General features: G+C 38.2%; 1 protein-coding gene across 6 annotated transcripts in view; it reads right to left on the reverse strand.

The window, feature by feature from the left end:
* adamts5 (ADAM metallopeptidase with thrombospondin type 1 motif, 5 (aggrecanase-2)) overlaps positions 1–26344 on the reverse strand; it is a 46062-nt gene that overhangs the window by 12337 nt on the left and 7381 nt on the right. For 3 of the 6 annotated variants that reach the window (XR_015475838.1, XR_015475837.1, XR_015475839.1), the window contains exons 1-4: positions 15393–16518; positions 3346–3478; positions 2616–2783; positions 2124–2407 (exon numbers count right to left, since the gene is read on the reverse strand). Coding sequence is in view for 3 of the 6 variants with exons in the window: in NM_001302231.1 (NP_001289160.1) it covers positions 2124–2407; positions 2616–2783; positions 3346–3478; positions 15393–16298 (1491 nt within the window). In the remaining 3 variants the exon portion in view is untranslated. 6 annotated transcript variants of the gene reach the window in all.

Here is a 26344-nt window from a genome sequence, read left to right on the forward strand (position 1 = left end):
GCACACTTGTGGTTATAAGTGTCTTTTAATAATTAAAAGTCCCCATGCATATACTGTATTGAGTGTAAATAAGCACACGTGTGGTTATAAGTGTTTTTTAATAATTAAAAGTCCCCATGCATATACTGTATTGAGTGTAAATAAGCACACTTGTGGTTATAAGTGTCTTTTAATAATTAAAATTCCCCATGCATATAGTGTATTGAGTGTAAATAAGTACACGTGTGGTTATAAGTGTATTTTAATAATTAAAAGTCCCCATGCATATACTGTATTGAGTGTAAATAAGCACACGTGTGGTTATAAGTGTTTTTTAATAATTAAAAGTCCCCATGCATATACTGTATTGAGTGTAAATAAGCACACTTGTGGTTATAAGTGTCTTTTAATAATTAAAAGTCCCCATGCATATACTGTATTGAGTGTAAATAAGCACACGTGTGGTTATAAGTGTTTTTTAATAATTAAAAGTCCCCATGCATATACTGTATTGAGTGTAAATAAGCACACGTGTGGTTATAAGTGTTTGCTCTGGTCACAAATAATTAAGAGTCCTCGTGCATATAGTGTATAGAGTGTAAATAAGCACACGTGTGGTTATAAGTGTCTTTTAATAATTAAAAGTCCCCATGCATATAGTGTATTGAGTGTAAATAAGCTCACACATGGTTATAAGTGTCTTTTAATAATTAAAAGTCCCCATGTATATACTGTATTGAGTGTAAATAAGCTCACACATGGTTATAAGTGTCTTTTATTAATTAAATGTCCCCATGCATATACTGTATTGAGTGTAAATAAGCACACTTGTGGTTATAAGTGTCTTTTATTAATTAAAAGTCCCCATGCATATAGTGTATCGAGTGTAAATAAGCACACGTGTGGTTATAAGTGTCTTTTAATAATTAAAAGTCCCCATGCATATACTGTATTGAGTGTAAATAAGCACACGTGTGGTTATAAGTGTATTTTAATAATTAAAAGTCCCCATGCATATACTGTATTGAGTGTAAATAAGCACACGTGTGGTTATAAGTGTATTTTAATAATTAAAAGTCCCCATGCATATAGTGTATTGAGTGTAAATAAGCTCACACAGGGTTATAAGTGTCTTTTAATAATTAAAAGTCCCCATGCATATACTGTATTGAGTGTAAATAAGCACACGTGTGGTTATAAGTGTATTTTAATAATTAAAAGTCCCCATGCATATACTGTATTGAGTGTAAATAAGCACACGTGTGGTTATAAGTGTATTTTAATAATTAAAAGTCCCCATGCATATAGTGTATTGAGTGTAAATAAGCTCACACAGGGTTATAAGTGTCTTTTAATAATTAAAAGTCCCCATGCATATACTGTATTGAGTGTAAATAAGCACACGTGTGGTTATAAGTGTATTTTAATAATTAAAAGTCCCCATGCATATAGTGTATTGAGTGTAAATAAGCTCACACAGGGTTATAAGTGTCTTTTAATAATTAAAAGTCCCCATGCATATACTGTATTGAGTGTAAATAAGCACACGTGTGGTTATAAGTGTATTTTAATAATTAAAAGTCCCCATGCATATAGTGTATTGAGTGTAAATAAGCTCACACAGGGTTATAAGTGTCTTTTAATAATTAAAAGTCCCCATGCATATAGTGTATTGAGTGTAAATAAGCACACGTGTGGTTATAAGTGTATTTTAATAATTAAAAGTCCCCATGCATATACTGTATTGAGTGTAAATAAGCACACGTGTGGTTATAAGTGTATTTTAATAATTAAAAGTCCCCATGCATATAGTGTATTGAGTGTAAATAAGCTCACACAGGGTTATAAGTGTCTTTTAATAATTAAAAGTCCCCATGCATATAGTGTATTGAGTGTAAATAAGCACACGTGTGGTTATAAGTGTATTTTAATAATTAAAAGTCCCCATGCATATACTGTATTGAGTGTAAATAAGCACACGTGTGGTTATAAGTGTATTTTAATAATTAAAAGTCCCCATGCATATAGTGTATTGAGTGTAAATAAGCTCACACAGGGTTATAAGTGTCTTTTAATAATCAAAAGTCCCCATGCATATAGTGTATCGAGTGTAAACGTGTGTGGTTATCAGTTATTGCTCTCACCGAATAGTGCCTCTTTTTGGTTTTGTCCACACATTTGCCCTGCAGACAGATCCTGCCCTTCCCACATGGCGTTCCCTCAACAGCGGGCAGCTTCTTGGTCAGACACACCATCTGACCCTTCCTGATGACGGAGCACCACAGCCGAGCGCAGATGTCCATCCCGGGACACACACTGTACTCGGAGCCGAACGCCAGACGGCACTGCTGCACCGCATCGTAACTCTGACCCGGCAGCTCCTCCGGCCCCAGCAGAGGAACACGGGGAGCGTCCAGGAGACACTCCGCTGGGGACACACGGAGAGAGCAACGATTACACAAACACTGGAAAAATTGTAAAACATTCATTACGTCATTCCAGCTGCTCTCCGTGTGGATATCTAGCAGAGTGTAATTTATATCTGTGATGAAACGCTGAATTTCCATCTCCTGCATCCTCCAGAGATCAGTGTAACATGAGGATAAATGGAGCGGCGGCGATTCTCTCGGTTTTACCGTTTCCGTCGTCGAAGAAGTCGGTGATGGTGTTGGAGGTGCAGCGGCTCCAGGGTTTGGAGGCATCGATGGAGGTCAGGATGGAGGACATCAGCCGCTTGTCCTCGCTGGAGCCGAAACGCTCCTCGCAGAACTTGGAGTCGTCGTGGGACAGACCCAGCAGGTGACCTGAACACAAAGAGTGATGTCATCTGTGTGTGTGTGTGTGTGTTTCAGGCTGTTCGTGTGCATGTACGTCTATATGTGTATACATGCCTTTGTGTGTGTGCATGTGTGGTCATGGGTATATGTGTGTGTGTGTGTGTGTGTGTGTGTGTGTGGATGTCTGTGTTCAATTGACTGTTTGTGCGTGCATGTGTTTGCACGTCTGTCAGTGTGTGTGTGTGTGTACATGTCTATATGTCTGCGCGAGTGTGTCTTTCTATGTGTGTGTGTTTCTGTGTTTATATGTGTGTGTGTATACCTTTATGTGTTTGCGCAAGTCTGTCGATCTGTGTGTCTTTATGTTTATCTACATGTGTGTATGTGTCTGACTGTTTGTGTGTGTGCATGTCTGTGGATTTGTGTATGCGTGGCTGTCTGTATGTGTTTGTGTGTGGATATATATGTATTTATGGAGCTGTCTGTATGAGTGTGTGTGTGTGTTTGTACATCTGTGTGCATGTATGTCTGTTTGTATGTGCACATGCACTTAAGTGTGTGCATGTCTGTCTATGATCCGTCTGTGTACCGATCTCATGAGCCACAGTGAAGGCAGCGTGCAGGCCGTCGTCCTCAATGATAGCACAGCTCCTCTCCGGCGAACACACAGTTCCTACATCCGCCATGCCCAGAGTGTCACACGAGTGATGCCCGCACAGATCCTGAATACACACACACACACACACACAGAGAGAGAGAAAAACAAACGTTTGTCAGCACGGTATTACGGTATTCAAACTTTCATCATTATTATTTAATCTTATATTAAATTTAGCATTAATTAATTGTAGTTTATATAATTCATAGTTCATAATTTTAGTACTTATAATTATTTTATTATTTTCCAAAGCAACATTACTGTCAGTTCAGCATGTAAAACTTATCCAATCTCAGCTTTATTTCATTAATTTTCCCTAATTATCAGGGGTGACCACTGCGGAATGAACCGCCAACTATTCCAGCATGTTTTACAAAGCGGATGCCCTTCCAGCTGCAACCCAGTGCTGGGAAATACCCATACACACTCATCCACTACGGCCAGTTTAGTTGATCAGTTCCCCTACAGCGCATGTGTTTGGACTGTGGGGGAAACCGGAGCACCCGGAGGAAACCCACGGCAACACGGGGAGCACATGCAAACTCCACACAGAAACAACCCTTGAACCTGCCGTGGCTTGAACCAGCAACCTTACCGCTGTGATTTGACGGTGCTAACCACTGCGCAGCTCTAGTTTTGTTTCAGTTTATTAGAGTAAACAAGTTAGTTTGGATTGTTTTCTGACTCATTTGGAGAGGCTGATGCTTAGGATTGTGTGTGTGTGTGTGTGTGTGTGTATTGTCTAACAATCATACAGTCAACCTCTCAGTGTTCTCTGTGTTTACTCGTTCAGTGTGAGCAGATGGAAACAACCTGGACTCTGAAAGCAGCTCTTCACACACAGCCCTCAGAAAACACACGCACTTCTAAAAGCAACGCGCTGTTTGTGTGTGTGTGTGTGTGTGTGTGTGTGTGTGTGTGTGAACAGATCAAGAGTGAGCTCATGACCTCATTGGAGGAACAAACACACTTCACACACTCCTGTCCATCAATTACTGAACACACACTGATGCTGAGTCTGCAGGATGGTTGCTAGGGTGTTGCTATCAGAAAGTTCTGCTCTGCTGAACAGTTTTGGGTTCGGCAGAGACTCGTCTGCTATAGAATGAAGCAGACAGACGGACAGAAGGAAACCTGATATGGAGAGACACTGAGAGGAATGTCTGCCTGAGGGAGGCAGAACATGAAGAGGACAAAACAGACGGAAAATAAGAGATGAAAAAATGACAAACAGATGCACAGCGGGAAAATCCGACTCCTGAGAAAGAGGAGAACTCATGTCTGGCTTTCTGTCAGATAACAGACACAATAACTGACAGAGAGAGAGACAGACTGAACAACAGACAGACAAACAGACAGACAAAATAACAGACTGCAGACACAACCGACAGGCAGAATAACAGGCTGACAGAATAACAGACCGCAGACAGACAGAAACAAGACAGACATACAGACAAAAAACAGACAGAATGACGGACATGCAGACAGACAGATAGAATAAGACAGACAGAATAACATACAAACAGAATGACAGACAGACAGAATAAGACAGAATGAAAGTCAGTCAGACAAAATAACAGACTGTAGACACAATAGACAGGCAGAATAAGAATAACAGATAGAATAAAAAAGACAGAATGATAGACAGACAGAATGATAGACAGACAGAGTAACAGACTGAGAGAATGACAGACAGACAGCACAGACAGAATAACAGACAAACAGGCAGAATGACTGACAGACAGACAGAAAAACACAGACAGAAAGACATAATGACAGACAGACAGGCAGAATGACAGACAGACAGCACAGACAGAATAACACAGACAGAATAACAGACAGACAGAATAATAGACAAACAGAATAACAGACTGAGAGAATGACAGACAGACAGACAGGCAGAATAACAGACAGACAGACAGACTAACAGACAGACAGACAGACTAACAGACAGACAGACTAACAGACAGACAGACAGACAGACAGACTAACAGACAGACAGACAGACTAACAGACAGACAGACAGACTAACAGACAGACAGACTAACAGACAGACAGACTAAGAGACAGACAGACAGACAGACAGAATATAAAACAGACAGTCTGAATGACGGATAGACAGACAGCACAGACAGAATAACAGACAGACAGATAAACAGAACAGACAGACAAACAGACATACATACATACAGACAGACAGACAGACAGGCAGAATGACAAACAGGCAGAATAACAGACAGACAGATAAACAGAACAACAGACAGACAAACATACAGACAGAAAGAATATAAAAAAGACAGTTAGAATGACGGGCAGGCAGACAGACAGACAGATAAAATAACAGACAGACAGACAGATGTAGCAGAGCGAGTTGTTGCTGATTCTGCAGAACCAACCACAGCTTCAGTTACCTGCTTCTGATTTACAGGTGTTACAGAGACAAACACACAGAAACAGCTAAACTGACCTGAGATCAGCCTTCTCACTGATCTTCAGGCGCACAAAATATATAAACAAATCAATCATAAATGTTGACTGATTCACTGAAACAGCAGAATCAATGAAGACTCAATCAAACATGAGAAGGATATTCAGAATTATTCACCCTCCTGCTGAATTTTAATATTTTATTTTCCCCCAATTTCTGTTTAACGGAGAGAAGATTACTTCAACACATTTCTAATCATGATAGTGTTAATAACTCATCTCTAATAGCTGATTTATTTCCTCTTCATCATGATGACAGCACATAATATTAGACTAGATATTCTTCAAGACACTAGTGTTCAGCTTAAAGTGACATGTAAAGGCTTCACTAGGGTAATTAGGGTAAAGTTAGGGTAATTAGGCAAATCATTGTATAACAGTGGTTTGTTCTGGAGACAATCCAACACTAATATTGCTGAAGGGGGTGAATAATATTGACCTTATAAATGGCTTTAAAACAATTAAAACTGCTTTCATTCTAGCCGAAATAAGACTTTCTCCAGAAGAAAAAATATTAGAGGAAACAGTGTGAGAAACTCCTGAATCTGTTCAACATCATTTGGTAAATATTAAAAAAGAAACTAAGTTCCCAAGATGGCTAATAGTTTTGACTTCAGCTCTACATCAGCCATCTGAAGTCCAGCTCTTCTGCGAGTCCAAAACACATTCTTGGAGTCTTGCGTTTCTCAGCAGAGAGCGGATCCGGCTGCAGACGGTTGCTAGTCAACGTTGGCACTGATGGAGAAAATCTGAAACAGCGTGAGTTCAGATTCACAAGAGCTCAGAGGTTTTCACTCAGCTGTCAACATATAGAGACGACGGATGTGTGAAATACCCCAGTGTAATACAACCAACACACAGACACACAGACAACGACGGAAGCACACCGGCGTCCACCAGAGACTTCAGAGACAAGTGATGAAGACGACACACAGCTGAAGTCAAAATTATTCACCCTCCTGTGATTTCTCTTTAGGATATTTCCCAAATAATGTTGAACAGATTCAGGAGTTTCTCTAATATTTGATCTTCTGGAGAAAGTCTAGAATAAAAGCAGTTTTTAATTGTTTTAAAGACATTTTAAGCTCAATATTATTCGCCCCCTTTAGCAATATTAGTTTTGGATTGTCTCCAGAACAAACCACTGTTACACAATGCAGGGCTCAACAATAAGGACTGCCCGGTGGCCCAGGGCCAGCTTGAGAGACGCTTGGGACAGTAGACAGGATCATTACTGGCCTGATTGGTGCTGCCTTGTCACTAACATTGAATTTGTCTGCGACTATTTGTCAACGGCGTTCATTTTAAGTTTGTGCTTTTAAGTCTTTAAAGATGACCTGCTCTGTGATGTCGTAAACACCATACTGCTTTCAGTTTCTCTTTTCTCATTTGATGTTTGAGCATGCTATTTTTTCTGTAACCTGGTAACAACCAGTACAGCGAAGACACGGCAACATCAAATTATAAGGCTAAAAGAAAATGTCTGTTTATAACCTCATGGAAGTGGACATTTACGTGTGAACAACACGACAAAAAAATAAAAATAAAAAAATGAAGTGATGCTTTGCAGTTTGCCATCAGATTGACCAGTCAGCCACCTTTTGTTAAATAATTTCAAACCGCATTAAAATACCTCCACATTTTCCTCTGCTCTTTTTGTTTGCATAACACTTCTATTAAAAAAATGTAAGCATTGAAACTCTAGATTGACAGACTTTATTTATTTATTTTATTTTTTTGTGGGGGTTTTCACCTTTATTGGGATAGGACAGTGGAGATTTTACAGACAGGAAAGTGTGGGGAGCAGAGATAGGGAGGGATCGGCAAAGGACATTGAGCTGGGAATCGAACTCGGATCGCCGTGAGCACCTTGGTGCTATGTGTCGACGCACTAACCACTAGGCTATTGGTGCCGACGACAGACTTTATTTTTGAAAAAATATTTAAAATATGCGGCTAAAAATAGCTAATAACTCTTTTTTTTGGTGGGGCCAGTGAAAATATTGCAGGGCAAGTAAATATCTGAACCACTGGCCTGATCGGACCAGTAGAAAAAATCCTTAGCGTTGAACCCTGCAATGACTTGCCTAATTACCCCAACTTTACCCTAATTACCCTAGTGAAGCCTTTACATGTCACTTTAAGCTGAATACTAGTGTCATCATGACAAAGAGGAAATAAATCAGTTATTAGAGATGAGTTATTAACACTATCATGATTAGAAATGTGTTGAAGATTTCTATCTATTAAACAGAAATAAAGAATATACAGGAGGGCTGATAATTCCGAGTTCAACTGTACACCAACATCAGTCCTGTAAAAACACATTCAGTACACACACCTGGGTCAGACTCCTGAACAAACAGTGCATTATTTACTCTGTCTGTGCATGCAGAACGCTATAGAGCACACGGTGAGTGAGTAGCAGTACACTGAGAAAACTCACTCGCTAGGAGTATTTCATATAGCGGAGATCAGACTTAGAGAACAGCCGACATTATCATGTCTGGTTTATATTGTGGCACGTCTGATGTTGAAAAGGATGATGTGATCTGGATTAACCTCTACACTGAAGGAAACTATTCATAGATGATTCCTTGAATGTTTTCAAGTTCATTCATTTTCTTGTCGGCTTAGTCCCTTAATTAACCCGGGGTCGCCACAGTGGAATGAACCGCCAACTTATCCAGCTTGTTTTTATGCAGCGGATGCCCTTCCAGCTGCAACCCATCTCTGGGAAACATCCACACACACACACTCATGCACTACGGACAATTTAGCCTACCTGATTCACCTGTACCGCATGTGTTTGGACTGTGGGGGAAACCGGAGCACCAGGAGGAAACCCACGCGAACGCAGGGAGAACTTGCAAACTCCACACAGAAACGCCAACTTAGCCGAGGCTCGAACCAGAGACCTTCTTGCTGTAATGCGTCAGCACTACCTACTGCACCACTGCGTCGCCTCTTATGTTTTCAAGTTAAGTGGTTGTAAACAATTTATTTGGGATGACTTTAAACAAACAAAATTCAGCTGAGCATTACTAAGTTTAATTTGTTTAAACTGAACAGATATAAATTGTTTGCAACAACGTCGCACACATTTTTTTCAGTGTATGTTGATCCTGGAGCATAATTTTTTTGTTGGAAAATGTAATCTGTACCTATTCCCGACCCCAACACTCATCAGGGCTCGAAATTGCGACCATTTTGATCGCATATGCGCCCGAGATTTTATCTATGCGACCTCAAAATATATTTAGGAGCATGTGTGTGAGTGCATAAAAGTGTTGTGTGCGACCAGGTTTTACTGCAAAATGTTCAGCACATGCACGGATTCGGGAGACATTCACGCAGAATGCATCTCTGCACTTGATACTCGAAACGCAGCGCTCAGGAATGGTTAAACAGTTGTCATGTCAACAGTACCAGTAAACAAAGCCAAGTCTGTAAGGCTTGCCCCGCCTTCGCACTCTTCTTATTGGTCCACTGCTCTAGCACTGAAATATCAGCTGTCAATCACTCAGTCAACGCCTTCAGGCTTGGGATGACAGAGAGAGCTAATACCGCGAAAATGTGAAGCGCTGAAGATGTTATAAAAATGTATTTTCTTGAAATAACGGGATTTCGTTGAGACATATTTTCTTTATGCTTGCATATATATATATTGCTTGTTAGTTTGATTAGTGTTGATTTTTAAATGCAATAAATATGTAAATATGTTTGAATAAAACTTGTAGTTCACCAGGGGTCACCCTTCCTAGAGAGCTACCTTCCTGCACATTTCAGTTGCATCCCTGACCAAACACACCTTTTTGCAATTATCAAGTGCTGCTTTAGGTACTATTAGGTGTGTTTGATCAGGGTTGGGACTGAATTCTGCAGGAAGGTAGCTCTCCAGGAATAGGGTTGGTGACCCCTGGTATATACTGTATATATTGCTATATTGTATTGTATATACTGTATATATATACGGTACTGTATATATATATATATATATATATATATATATATATATATATATATATATATATATATATATATATAAACATTTTTTTTTTTGCTTGTTAGTTTGATTAGTGTTGATTTCAAATGAAATAAATATGTTTGAATAAAACTTGTAGTAATGATGCTTATAATTGGTGGGGGCGACTAACTTTTTTCTGATGCGGCTAAATTTTTTAAGTTAGGAGCAGCGGTGCTACCAAGCAAATATGTTAATTTCGAGCCCTGCTCAACCATAATTATTCCCAAAATCTGAGGGAATTAGTTGGATAACACTGATGTAGAAGTGCAAAATTCCGAAGCGTAAGACTAAACCCTACATAAATGGTAAACATATCCCTTAATTCTGATTGGCTGATTGGAATGTTGTTCCACGATCAATATACAGTTGAAAGCAGATGTTTACATGCACTGTATGAAGGCACATCACCATTTAAAGATGTTGAGATGTTCATGTGAGTAAACTTTTCCTCTTTTAGGTAAGTGAGGATGATCACATGTGTTTCTGTTCTGTTTAACAGCAGAATAATGAGAGAGAGATTGTTTGAGAAATTGTTCTAACTCTTCTTCAAAGTCAAGTTTACACACAGTAAGATTATTCTGCCTCTGGAAAAGCTCAGATGATGATGTCAGGGTTTTGGAAGTTTCTGATTGGCTCTCTGCCAACATAGAACACATTGCATATGATTAAAATTATAAATGTTAATGCAATGCACCTGCTTGTCTGCAGATCTCTGAGTGATTGTGGCGTAACACACACACACTGGAGTCATTGTCCTGCAGTCATGTGTTTGTCTGATGCCACACTTCATCATCACACACGCACTCGTAGCCTGTGTGTTCTCAATGCAGCCCTTGTTCTGCGCTGTGCATCGAGCTGCATTGACACACACACACACACACACATACACACACACACACACACACACACACACACAGCGAGCCGGTCGACGCACGTTTCATCTTCGTAATTTAATTTATCAGACTACACAAGATACATGATGTAATCAATCACACGACTGCTGTTCTGATCCACTAGTGTAAATCTAACTAAGTATTGTAAATTTAACTAATTAGTCCACTGCTGTTTTGAAAAACTACTGTATATATAACTTACTAGTGTAAATATTACTAACTAGTCCACTGCTATTCTGAACAACTGGTGTAAATTTAACTAGTATAAATATAACTATTTAATCCACTGCTGTTCTAAACCACAAATGCAAATTTAACAAACTAGTGTAAATATAACTAACTGCTGTAAATATAACCAACTAGTCCACTGCTGTTCTGAACAACTAGTGTAAATCTAACTAACTAGTATAAATATAATCAACTAGTCCACTGCTGTTCTGAACAACTCGTGTAAATCTAACTAACAAGTGTAAATATAACCAACTAGTCCATTGCTGTTCTAAACAACTAGTGTAAATCTAACTAACTAGTGTAAATATAACTAATTAGTCCACTGCTGTTCTGAACAACTAGTGTAAATCTAATTAACTAGTGTAAATATATTAAACTAGTCCACTGCTGTTCTGAACAAATAGTGTAAATCTAACTAACTAGTGTAAATATAACAACTAGTCCACTGCTGTTCTGAACAACTAGTGTAAATCTAACCAACTAGTATAAATCTAACCAACTAGTCCACTGCTGTTCAGAACAACTAGTGTAAATCTAACCAACTAGTGTAAATATAACCAACTAGTCCACTGCTGTTCTGAACAACTAGTGTAAATCTAACTAACAAGTGTAAATATAGCCAACTAGTCCATTGCTGTTCTAAACAACTAGTGTAAATATAACCAACTAATCCACTGCTGTTCTGAACAACTAGTGTAAATCTAACTAACAAGTGTAAATATAACCAACTAGTCCATTGCTGTTCTAAACAACTAGTGTAAACATAACCAACTAATCCACTGCTGTTTTGAACAACTAGTGTAAATCTAACTAACTAGTGTAAATATAACCAACTAGTCCACTGCTGTTCTGAACAACTAGTGTAAATCTAACTAGCTGGTGTGAATATAACCAACTAGTCCACTGCTGTTCTGAACAACTAGTGTAAATCTAACTAACTAGTCCACTGCTGTTCTGGACAACTAGTGTAAATCTAACTAACTAGTCCACTGCTGTTCTGGACAATTAGTGTAAATATTACTAATCCACTGCTGTTAATCAATTAAACTCTTTGAAAATGAGCAGTGTGAACATTCTGCTAAACTTTCTCTTTAACTGAATATTGAGTTAGACTGACTGCAGACAAATTCTGGGTCACACACACACACACACACACACACACACACACACACACACACACACACACACACACACACACACACACAAAAAGAAGGTCACACAGTAAATGACGACAGATTCTGATTATTCTCAGCAAACATCCATGAAGCTTTGGGAAAGGAAATGATGCTCGAGTTATTTCATAGTCTTTGTGTTTGGTCTTGGCACCCGTTCTAGTGCTCTCAGTGGGTGTCTGTGGGCTTCTGCTGCCCATCAGAGCTTGTTGACATGGTGTACTTCACAACCACACACTCTTAAACACACACACACTCTCCTCCACCAGGTGTGTGAGGCTCTCAGCGCCAGAGGAACGCCACAGCTGCCAACAGAAGCTGCGTCTCTGTGGGATTCGCCGTGGCGGCTCTTCAGAGAGGGAAACCACGTCAGTGCCACTTACCGACATGCCAACACGGTTGTCAAGCGCATTTATATCCACTAGAGGAACTAGTTAAACAGCTAAAACAAGAGTGTAGAGTCAAATAAAACTGAAAACGAGAAATCTTGGAGTCATTTTAGAATATATATTATCTATTTATTGTAAATCTAACTAACTAGTCCACTGCTGTTCTTGACAACCAGTGTAAATATAACTAACAATTGTAAATATAGCTCACAAGTGTAAATATAACTAACTAGTGTAAAAGTAACTAGCTAGTCCATTGCTGTTTTGAACCACTAGTGTAAACATAACTAACTAGTTTACTGCTGTTCTGGACAACTAGTGTAAATATAACTAACTATTGTAAACATAGCAAACTAGTCCACCACTGTTCTGGACAACTAGTGTAAACAATTAACCAGTCCACTGTTGTTCTGGACAACTAGTGTAAATATAACTAACTAGTTTAAATATAGCTAACTAGTCCACTGCTGTTCTGGACAACATGTGTAAAAACAACTAGTTAGTGTTAATATAAATAACTAATCCATTGCTGTTTTGAACCACTAGTGTAAATTTAGCTAACTAGTGTATATTTAGCAAACTAGTCCATTGCTGTTGTGCACCACTATTTTAAACATAACTAACTAGTGTAAATTTAACTAACTAGTCCACTGTTGTTCTGGACAACTAGTGTAAACATAACTAACTAGTGTAAATATAGCTAACTAGTCCACTGCTGCTCTGGACAATTTGTGTAAATACAACTAGTTAGTGTAAATATAAATAACTAGTCAATTGCTGTTTTGAACCACTAGTGTAAATTTAATTAACTAGTCCACTGCTGTTCTGGACAACTAGTGTAAATTTAACTAACTAGTGTATATATAGCTAACTAGTCCACTGCTGTTTTAGACAACTTGTGTAAAAACAACTAGTCAGTGTAAATATAAATAACAAGTCCATTGCTGCTTTGAACCACTAGAGTAAATTTAACAAACTAATCCACTGCTGTTCTGGACAACTAGTGTAAATATAACTAACTAGTCTACTACTTCTGGACAACTAGTGTAAATATAACCAACTAGTGTATATATAGCTAACTAGTCCATTGCTGTTCTGAACCACTAGTGTAAACATAACTAACTAGTGTAAATATATCTAACTAGTCTAGTCCACTGCTGTTCTGGACAACTTGTGTAAAAACAACTAGTTAGTGTAAATATAAATAACAAGTTCATTGCTGCTTTGGACCACTAATGTAAATTTAACTAACTAATCCACTGCTGTTCTGGACAACTAGTGTAAATATAACTAAATAGTCCACTGATGTTCTGGACAACTAGTGTAAATATAGCTAACTAGTGTAAATAGAGCTAACTAGTCCACTGCTGTTCTGGACAACTTGTGTATAAACAACTACAACTAGTTAGTGTTAATATAAATAACAAGTCCATTGCTGTTTTGAACAACTAGTGTAAATAAAGCTAACTAGTCCACTGCTGTTCTGGACAACTAGTGTAAACATAACTAACTAGTGTAAATATAGCTAACTAATTCACTGCTGTTTTGGACAACTAGTGAATTTGGATAATCTTCTTATTTAAAAAGACTACGGAAGTCAATAGTAGCAGGTTTTCAGCATTCTTCAAAATATCTTTAGTGTTCGACAAAAGACTGAAACTCATAAAGGGAGAGTAAATAGTGAGTAAATCTTCCTTTTCAGGTGAACTGTCCCTTTAAAGATGTTCAGACACGATACAGCACATATTTTCTGCACTGTAAGAGCTCCAGTGAACGAGACCTCGCATGACTTACAGGCTCCGTCTGGAAACACGAAAGACTCCAAAACCACAAGTGAGGTGATGGAGTGTTAGTGTGGGGTTACAGCCGTGTGGTCTCTGTGCTGCGGTCCAGTTTAAAGAAAAACCCAGATCTCCGGCAGCATCAGGAATGTGCACTGGAGATCACACACTGCATGGAGGCACACAGCAGTCAGGGGACGGGGAACACGCCTGCCTACCAAAACACCGGCAGAGGAAACCACTGTACAGTTCACTGTGGAACAGGAAGGAGAAAGACTGACATTCCCACAGTAGTCGGACATCTGATCAGATCCGGCTGACCTGTTCTCTCACACACACAAGCATGCACACAAATGTTGATAACTTGGCATCAAGGTCACTACCATAGTAGTGGTCTAACTGCCCGCAGGCCAGTGCCGTAGTGAACATCACAGTACTGCAGCACTACTGCATGTTTGGACTTTTGTAAGGTCACTTAGTTCAACCCTCTCAGCACAGAACAGTGATGATGTCACTTTGGGAGTGAAGTGCTGTGTGTGTGTGTACATGGCCGTGCTTGTGCACTGAACAACCGAGTCACTGGATTTACTAAACACGTTTAAGGGATCTGATTGCTCACAATTTTTTATGAGCTGAATTTAAACTTAACTTAATTTGTTTATTTAAATTCTGCCTAAACATGTTTAGTAAATCCAGTGAATCGTTTTTTTATTGCACAAGTGTGTGTGTGTATGTGTTTTTGTGATATGTCAGGACACAAATCTGTGTAACGACTTACGCTGAAAAATGATTCATTGGATTTACTCTAATTATTTTAAGGTAATTGCTTACTGTTTGTTTGGGCAGAACTTAAATTAAATATAATAATGTTTAACTTGATGCGTTTGTTTAAATTCAGTCAATATAAATTGTTTAAGCAATTTCCCCCCCTGTGTATATATCTGTGCGCGCGCCCGAGCCGCAGTGCCAGGGCTGACCGAGGCTGACCTCCGCTTTACCTGCCTGGTGAAGAGGATCGCGGCGTCATGGTGATGCTGATGATCGTCATCCAGAGGGTTCTGCTGGTTCTGCCACTTGCAGAAGCTCTTGAGCGTCGCGGCCGCGTTTTTGGAGATCTCGATGCCCTTCTCGTGCTCGGACAGAAGCGCCACTTTCACCACCGACAGCCGGATGGGGTTCTCGATGCTCGCGTGACCGTAGAGTTTGGACGCGATGGACGCGAGCGTCAACAGGTAGTGCTGTAAGTCCTTCCCGTATTTCTTCGTCATGGAAGCATCAGCGACCAGCAGCAGCTCCACGTGCCGCGCGCGCGACACAGAGCGTTTGCGTCGCGTCGGCGAAGCGTCAGGTTTGATAAACTTTGTCCACCATCTGCGCCCGTGCATTTCTTTTTTGTGCTTGCGCGTTTTCCGGTCCCGCGTGCCGCAGCTGTGCCGCTCAGGCATCGCCTCGAAACTGAAGCGCTCCCGGGTGTAGAGATGAAGCGCGCGCGTCGCGTCGGCGTCCTCGACTATATGCACGTCATTCTCGTGCCCTTTCGCTCGGATAACAGGAGTGATGGTGTACCGGGAGTGATCAAGCGCGAAAAACCCTTCAAGCCCGCCACCACACAGGTTAAAAACAGCTAGAGATTGCGCGTTTGAATTGACGGTCCCGCGGTAAACGCATTCCCTGCGCGGCGGTGCGTCAGCGCTGAACTGATGATCCGGTATCGTTTCATCCCGCTCCATATCCAGCTGAAAGCGCTGCTCGTCCAGATACAGAAGATACCCGGCTTTTCCTCCCCCGTGATAAATCCGGTCCACCGCGCGCACGGTTCCGTCAGGTGCGAGCAGAGACGCGTTCGCAGGTGGACGCGCAACGGAGGCGTCCAAAACGCAACACAACAAAACCACCAGCCACATTATTGTTATCATCCCATGTATTCCAGTGAAGATCAGTCACGCGTCACTTTTGGTGAAACTTTGGAAAACATTACAATCCAGAAAGTGAGCTCTGAGATGATGTGACGCGAGGCAAACGCGGATCCAGCGCTGCCGGTGCGCATCTCATGCGTCCGTCAGTAATAAACACACGGACGCGAAGAAAGCAGCATGAGAGAGCAGCGAGAACTAAAGTGAACTTGAAGAACAAAACACAAAGTTTCCTCTTAAAAGCACCAGAGAGAGAGAGAGAGAAAGAGGAGAGAGAAGAGAAAGAGAGAGAGTCCTGCCCCTTTGCGCTCGCTCTCCACTCCTCCTCTCATTCTTAACCATCTCTCTCACTCTCTCTCTCTCTGCAAAAAAGCTTTTCTTACTCAGAGTTTTTGCCTTGTTTCTAGTCTAAATATCCAAAAACTCTTTAATCAAGAAGCATTTTCTGGACAAGGAAAACATGTTGTCTTGTTTAAGGAACTAATAGGTCAAAATGAAGTGAGTTTTTCCTTAAAACAAGCAAAATACACTGACAAAGGCGTAAGAGAAATGATGTTCAGTCAACAGTAAAAGCAAGATTATTAACTCGATTGGCAGGTTATGGTTGTGTTCAGGAAAAACTCACTCAGTTTGGCGGTGTTGTTTCAAGACTGTATTTTGTTCTTGTGCAGAAGATGCTTCTTGATGTAAAAAGTTTTAGATGTTTGGATTAGAAGCAAAAACTCGAGTAGGAAAAGCATTTAATGCAGTGTTCTGTACATCTCAACACCTCAGATTTATTATTTCATATATCTGCTGGTTTGCAGGTCTTGAAATTCTGTTGTTTTCTCAGAATATCCACTGAAAAACTTGCATCCACATCAAGTCAGTCTGCATGTTTATTCTACAATTGATGAGTGCCGGCAGCAGCTCTCGGCAACTCTCACATGGTCGCCCACTGAAGCTAAGCAGGGCTTTGCCTGGTCAGTACCTGGATGGGAGACCACATCGGAAAGTGAGGTTGCTGCCGGAAGTGGTGTTAGTGAGGGCAGCAGGGGGCGTTCAACCTGCGGTCTGTGTGGCTCCTAATGCCCCAGTATAGTGACAGGGACTCTTTACTGCTCAGTGAGTGATATCTTCCGGATGAGACGTTAAAAATCCCAGGATGTCTTTCAGGGTTTAACCCCGGCATCCTGGCCCAATTTGCCCAAATGGCTTCTGTCCATCACAGCCTCCGCATTTCATCATTGGCTTCATCCCTCTGTCTCCTCTCCACCAATCAGCTGGTGTGCGGTCTGACACAATCATGTCATCCAGGTGGATGCTGCACACTAGTGGTGGATGAGGAGATTCCCCCCATTGTGTAAAGTGCTTTGAGTGCCCAGAAAAGCGCTATATAATATACAGAATTATTATAAGAAACTTCCAGTGTCATTTCATGTAAAAGAAAACGTCTTAATCTTCCAAAAGCACATATAAAAAAACTATAACATCTAAAAACTGTCATGCCGTGCTCTCTACACACAGCCAAAATGTTTTATTTCTTACACGTTTGCCTTGTGTCTAGTCCAAATATCTAAATATTGCTAAATCAAGATGCATTTTCAAGACAGGCGAAACATACAGTCATGTTTTAAGCAATAATATGCCATAATTAAGTGAGCTTTTCCTTAAAACGAGCTAAATAACCTTAAATGAAAAGGAAAAGTAGATTATTTACTTCCTCATTGGCAGATTTTGCCTGGTTTAAATGAAAACTCCCTTAAATTTGACTCATTATTTCTGAAAACAAGACAACACTTGTGCTTGTGCAGAAAATGCTTCTTGATTTAAGAGCTTGTGGAGATTTGGATAATAAACAAGACCATATTTTGTTTCTAAAGTGCTTCTCTTCTCCTCATCTATAAGAGCATCTACTAAATGAATGGATGTGGAGGATGCTCGCTCCTGTCATACATTTGTTTATGTGCTTTTCTGTATTTTTCCAGGGCTCAAAATGATTGCGTAACACATTTCCGATGCTATTTTTGTGTCACAGACACTTAAATCTCCACTAATATCTGGCTAATGGGTTTGCCGTGCTCATAGGGACACATCCAGAAGGGCTCGTATGAGATTTGTGTGTTCAGCGTGGAGATAAACGTGATACGGTGGAGGGAATCCGCTGCTGGGAAACCCTGTTCAATAGTGCATCCACCGCCGCAGGCAATGACACCACTGACGCAGAACACTGAGTATTGTGCACACTAATGAGGACTCCATTCTGCTGCCCTGTCACTCAAACACTGTATGACATCATCAACAACAACAACAACAACAACAACAACAATGCACGTTTCACTAGATTAAAGAGAGACAATTCTGCTAACACTTTAGTTTGACAACTATTGCTTTTGTCTTGTTTCCTGTCCAAATATCTACAAATTCTGAAATTAAAAGGCATTTATTAGACAAGCACAACATATTGTGTTGTTTTCAGAAATAATGAGTCAAAATGAAGTGGGTTTTTCAATAAAACAAGCAAAATAATCTACCATAATGATGTTTAAATTATTTAACTTACATCATTGCCAGATAATTTAGCTTGTTTTACACTTTTATAGTGTTTTAATAATAATAATTGTATTAATATTCACAAATATACATTATATTTTAATAATATAATTGATTTCTAGGGACATTTAAGGGGTAGTTCACACAAAAATGGAAATTGTCATCGCTTTTATTCCTCAGAATTCAGTCATTCATTTTCCTTCGGCTTAGTCCCTTTATTTATCTAGGGTCGCCACAGTGGAATGAACCGCCATCTATTTCAGCATATGAGTTATGCAGCAGATGCCCTTCCAGCTGCAACCCAGTATTGGGAAACACCCATACACACTTTTTAACACACACACTTATACACTACAGCCGCTTTAGTTGATCAATTCCCCTATAGCGCATGTGTTTGGACTGTGGGGGAGCATTCGGAGGAAACCCACGCCAACACGGGGAGAACATGTGAACTCAGAAACGCCAACTGACCCAGCCAGGACTCAAACCAGCAACCTTCTTGCTGTGAGGCCACAGTGCTGACCACTGAGCCACCACGTCGCCCACTATTCCTCAGAATATCATAAAAAGTCAAGTTCAGAACCACTTGAGTGTAAATGATGAGGAAATTTACACTTCTGTGTGTCCTGCCCCTTTAACAGGGAACGTTCTCATAATGTTATTTCAAGGTTGTCTCAAAGTTATGATCAAATGTTCATCCAGTAACCTTAACAGAACGTTTGCTCAAAGTTATCATGTCTTTAATGTTCTCAAAACATTAAAATAAAAATATTATTCATGAAACTTTTTAGTTATAAAATGTTACTTCTAAAGTTGCCAGAATCTTCTTATACAAGGATTTCTCAGTTATGATCAAACATTTATCCAGCAATTAACTTGTATCTGGTCTTTAATGTTCTCATAAGAACAAAAAACATTGTTCATTAAACATTTCAGGTGTATAATGTTACTTCTAATGTTGCCAGAACGTTCTTAAAATGTTATCTCAAAGTTATGATCAAACGTTGATCCAGTAACATTAACAGAACATTTGTTTAAAGTTATCTGGTCGTTAATGTTCTCAAAACATTAAGTTAAAAATATCATTCATGTAATGTTTTAGTTATTTAATAATACTAATTATAATAACCCTAATAATAATACTAATTATACTAATTTATTTAATAAATATTTAATAATAATTAGTTATTTAAAAGAACAAAAAACATTGTTCATTAAACATTTCAGGTGTATAATGTTACTTCTAATGTTGCCAGAACGTTCTTACAAGGTTATTTCAAAGTTTTGATCAAACATTTATCAAGCAATAACTTTAATCTGCTCTTTCATCATTTTTTGACTCTTCTAGAGCATAAAGACAGCATCATATGTGTGCAGATATGTCAGAAACATGCTCAGTGAACATTCTTGTTTATCTGAGAAACCATTCTGAAGTCAGATATTCTGCTTTGAACATGTGTGTTCAGTGCTGGAGCATCTGTCTATAAGTCTTTTTAACCTGTCCATTGGTTGTTCAGCCAATTATATTCCAGCACCTGTGTTGCCTTTTTGAAAAACAAATAATTTTTTGGTTGCCCTTTATTCAGGACACGATTTAAATCAGCCTTTATTGGTGTTGTCAATCTGGCAATCTGCACTTGCACGTGTTTTGAATCAGGAGTGCAATACCTAGTTCAACCACTGGGTGTCAAATTTACATACTGCACCTTTAATGTTCTCAAAACATTAGAACAAAAATGCAGTTCATGTTTCAGTAATAAAATCTTACTACTTGTCCCAGAACGTTCAGAAAACATAAAAAAATTAATGTTTCTAAAATGTTCTTACAAGGTTCCCTCAAAGTTATGTTCAAATGTTCATCAAGTAATAACTTTGATCTTGTCTTTAGGTAGGAAAATAGGACAAAAACATTGTTCATTAAACATTTCAGTTATAAAATTTTACTTCTAACATTGCCAGAATGTTCTTACAAGGTTGTCTCAAAGTTAAGATCAAATGTTCATCCAGTAACATCACCAGAATGTTTGTTCAGGTCTTTAATGTTTTCAAAACATTAGGATAAATCTATAGTTCATGTTATGTTTTAGTTATGAAAAATGTTAATTCTAATGTTGCCAGAACGTTTTTACATGGTTCTCTCAAACTTATGATTCAATGTTTATCCAGTAATAACTTTTATCTTGTCTTTAGGTAGGACATTAGGACAAAAACATTGTTTGTTAAACATTTCAGCTATAAAATGTTAGTTCTAATGTTGCCAGAACGTTATTTCAAGGTTTTTTCAAAGTTATGATTCAATATTTATCCAGTAATAACTTTTATTTGGTCTTTAATATTCTCAAAGCATCAAAACAAAAATAACGTTCATGAAAAGTTTTAGTTATAAAATCTTATATCTGTTTCAGAACGTTCAGTGAACATTCAAAACTAACATTGCCATAATGTTCTTACAAACTCCCCTCAAAGTTATGATCACATGTTCATCCAGTTCATCAATAACCAATGCCATATTATATGTTCAAAGTAATAAGGTCTTTAATGTTTTCAAAACATTTGGACAAAAATATTATTCTCTAAATATTTTAGTTGTAAGATATTACTGCTAACGTTGCCAGAATGTTCTTACAAGGTTCTCTCAAAGTTATGATACAAAGTTTATCCAGCAATAACTTTTATCTGGTCTTATTCATGAAATGTTTTAGTAATGTTTTTAGAACGTTCAGAGAAGATTCACGCCTAACGCTCAGACAACGTTTGCAAATTCGAATGGAATCTAACATGGACAGACTAATAAGAAACATTTTTTACACTCAGAGAACATTCAGAAATAACGGTGAGGGAACATGTCAGAGTGTGATTGGCTCGGTCAGGATTGTGAGTAAACGATGACAGGGTTTTCCCTCCGGTGTGAACAGCAGATTTAAAGCTTTTAAAGGCTGCTCGTCCAGGAGTTGAGTAACGTCATTTTAATTATTGAATACGGCACTTTCTTCATCCGCAGACTGATGAGCGGAGCTTTGAGCTGTTGGATAATTTATGGCACGTCCAGAATAGAAGCTTCAGTGTCAGTGACAAAAGAGTCTGCATGTGGAGAGCTGACAAACGACTTATTTTGTAAATCACCATTTTTAAATATGCATTAGTGCTGAGCAAAGAATAACTGCAATTAATCACATCCAAAATAAAAGTTTGTATTGAAATTATATACAGTTGCATCTTTAGCTCTCCTGTTAAATATTATCCTGCTGTTTAATGAAGAGATTTCTTCAGCACATTTCTAATCATAATAGTTGTAACTCATCTCTGATAACTGATTTATTTTATATTTGTCATGATGACAGTAAATAATATTAGACTAGATATTCTTCAAGACACTAGTGTTCAGCTTAAAGTGACATTTAAAGGCTTCACTAGGGTAATTAGGGTAAAGTTAGGGTAATTAGGCAAGTCATTGTATAACAGTGGTTTGTTCTGCAGACAATCCAACACTAATATTTCTGAACCCTTGTAAACTGTTCAAATTTACTACCCTTTTGTTATGTTCGGGATAAAAACATACGCTGAAATAAAAACTAAAATGAACCAGATATTTTTTTTTTGGAATTTTGACACATTTGTAAAATAAAAAGTAGTTGTGGACTGGATTGTTTTATTTATCTTTTACCTTTTATCAGTCTTGGACATGTGAACGATTATTAACATCATTGTTTTGGATTCATTTTCCTTCACACACCCCCCCAGGATTTATTTATTTTTGGTTGTTTTTGCCCCATTGACTTCCATTATAACCACATTTAATGGTGCATAAATACACAGTCTTTGTTTTTGTTTACTCCATGTAGTTCTGAGAGCTGAGATGCATATTTTTATTTTCTTTACGCACTTTGAGGTGTCTGAGATCACTCTCACACACACTTTAACGTGCTGTTAAAATCTAGAAACTACGCTTTTTTTTTAGGGTTTTTCAGGTTATTGGTGCCCACTGATGATCAACAGTAAAAATGACAAATTTGATCTCCTCCCAAAAGGAAAAACCACCAACAATCAAACATGCATGATTATATGTTGTCATGGTTTTGAACAAAAAAAATTGTGATTATAATAAAAGTAAATGAGGCAAAACCAACCCCCAACTGTAAATGTAATCACTCTGGACGCCTCACACCCAGCACACTACCTGTTCGAACTGTTACTGGTTGGTGCTTTAGAGCACCAAGCACAAAAACAGCCAGACACAGGAAAAGTTTCTTTCCTCGGGTCATCTACCTCATAAACAGGTAAATATTCCCCAACTGTGCCATAAATATGTGCAATTCTTTCTCATACGCACTTGTACACAGCACCTCATATCAATATACAATGCAATACTTCCTACATTCACATTTGTGCACAGCACCTTATAACCTGTATATTTATAACAAAACTGTACATACAACTCAACATCCAGATTTCAGGACTAACTGCATCTCTGTTTAATGTTTATCGTCTTTTTTCCTCATATTTATTTAGTGTTGTCACTTTATGAACAATGGAAGCTTCTGTAGCCAAAACAAATTCATTGTGAGTGTAAAGCACACTTAGCAATAAAACTGAATCTGAGTGTAGGGGTCTGTTCTTCGTACCTCGCTTAAATGATCTAAGATTATTTGGCAGATCCTGGATCTTTTAATCTTGATAACTGATCTCTCGCTAATTTGGTTCTTCAAACAAGTTCGCGAATCAGATTAGAATGTCTGGATAAACAGATCTGTGATCGCTGCGTGTGTTATGAAGGACAGATCTATCGATCCTCGAAATCATGATCAGCAATGCAGCGATTGACTCACGGCACAGCAGCGTAATGACATCATCTGATTAATATTCAATTATCCATGTGAGCAAAATTACATCAAATTAGCAGTAAACGGTTTGTTAAATATGACACGCGATAACCTTCCACATTTGTTGTGAGCTGCAGGCTTTCTACTTTCATGTGTCAAGTGTATCATCATGTATTTCAATGCAAAACAATGTATTTAGTTCTACATTTAGAAAATATTTTTTATTCGGTGTAAAGAATAACTGGTTGTTTACAAAAGCATTTTCATATTGGTAAAGGCTTCTGCAACTTTTGTGAAGCATCAAAACACTGGCATATTAACTATCAAAACATGTTTATGACAGCATAAATGTATTATTGCTTTAAAAAAAAGTCACATATTGTGCATTTCTATTATACACAATTTGTACTAAAGCGATCTAAAAAGTTCATATAAATAAGTTTTCTCTTTGCACCACCAGGTGGCAGTCTTTGTACTTTCATTTCGAGGGTGCAGATTGCATAAGTTTTATTAATATGTATAACTTTATTTATTTTATTAATAACTATAACTTTATATATATATAGTTAAAAAATATGTACCATTTTCCTAAGTGTATATAACTTTTACTGTAAGAAAGAAAATATCAGAATTCGGAACATACTTTCTGTATTATCTTTGCTTGAACTGAGGCGATCTAATCCTGTTTATGTGAATTGAACCTGCTCCCGATCAGGTTTGACGTAGCAGAACTGTTGCTATGACAACAACTCTCGGATCAGCTTTGAAGAACGAAACGATCCTGGATCGTGTCAAATCGTCAATATCCAAATCCAGCTAACTTGAGTAATCCACGTACGAAGAACGGACCCTAGGAGAAAGAAATGAAAATTAATCCACAACAATGGACCAAAGGCGATGTTGTTTCACATGTCCATGACTTTGATAGAAAAGTAAAAACAAACCCAGTCCACAATTACCTTTTATATAAAAAAGGTCATTTTGTGTGTGTGTTTTTTAACCAAATCAGTGAAATAATTTATGAATTTGCCAATTAAAGAGTTAAAATCCTGCAATTTACTAAGTAATTTATTAGTTTTGATCAGGACTGAGGTTGATTAACAGATTAAAAAAGTGATGCATTTTCACAGCAGTTTAATTCAGTGAATTTTTTCATCCTGAAGATAAAAAAGGGTTATACATTTGCCAAGAGTGTGTCATTGAGTTGTTTTTTTAATTTCAAAGCATTTTCTCAAAATATATTTTTAAAAATAGGATTTATCAGCAAAAACCATTCAGCTAGCTGAAACACAGAGAACGTTATAGCCAAATAAAGACACTAAATCACCCTAGAGGGGATGAAAACATCCCCTACTGTATACTGTAAAAAATGGCCGTGATTTCAACGGTAAAAAACTGTAAAAATGCTACAGTACAAATCCATAACCTGATTAACAGTATGTTTCCTCAATATATACGGCAAATAACCGTAAATTGACTTTCCCAGAATTCCCTGCATGGCACATAACTTTTTAAGCATTTTGTTTACATTAATATGGATCTTTTTAGTTGTTTCCCCATCAGTAATGTACATTAGAGATTTATGTTACACCTAATGTTGATAAACAATGTTTATTTCATGACTTTAATTTAATCATCCGTGTTACCATACTGGTGTTTAGTAGTTGATCATTCAAAAATACAGACATATTACCTCTATAAATTAATAAAATACGGTAATTTACTGTAAAAATGAAAAGTTACTTTTACAGTTTGTACCGTGTTTTTAATGGTAAAGTACTGGCAACCACAGCTGCTGTTTTTTACTGTAAATTTTACGGATTTATTTTTTACAGTGTACATGAGGGTTAAGGGGGCTAATGATATTGACCCTAAAAAAATAAGAACTGCTTTTATTCTAGCCGAAATAAAACAAACAAGACTCCAAAATAAAAAATATTATCCATTAGATATCACTTGAAAAAAATATTTGAAGAAGAAAAAATATTGCACAAGTCTGAAAGTACTCAAACCCCTGGCAAATTCAGACTTAAAGTTACCTTTATTCAACCAGCAAGTTTTTAGATTAGATCATGAACGACGCAGACTTCTCCCTAAAGATAATAGGATGATGTACAAGCAGCATCATTATGGAAAATATATATTCCTCAGCTTTCTCTTACAGTTGAACAAAAACTTTCCTACTTGACTGTATTTTTCACACAGAGCCAAATTTCATTCAGTTTCTCATATATCTGTGGACGGATCTCCTGCCAGTGTTTGTTTACTGAAGCTGAATCTCTGATGTGAGTGTGTTTCCCAGAGGAGCTGTCAGACACACAGACTGCAGCTCATATTTACTGTCCTGCTGGCCCTGAACACTGCAACATGATCAGCTCCTGATCATTACCTCCTGTCCAACTCTTCAAAGTTTTCCACAGTATTTCCTATGATATTGTTCTTCAGGAGACTTCGTTTTTTTTAGTTTGGCTGGAATAAACAATTAAATAATCATCACTAGTGAGTGGGGCTTTTCCCCTCTGATGACATGTACAAAGCGAGAATGTTAATCAATTCACTAATCAAGTCTGATTATAAACAATATGATTGCTTCATGTTTAACACTGGAGGCTGGAGATATTGACACACTGCTGACACAATTAGGGTTAAACCCCTTATAAAAGTCATTTTTGCAAAATAGCTCCC

Source organism: Danio rerio, chromosome 1, assembly GCF_052040795.2.
Source record: "Danio rerio strain M-AB ecotype USA chromosome 1, GRCz13ab, whole genome shotgun sequence".
NCBI classification, from domain to species: domain Eukaryota; kingdom Metazoa; phylum Chordata; class Actinopteri; order Cypriniformes; family Danionidae; genus Danio; species Danio rerio.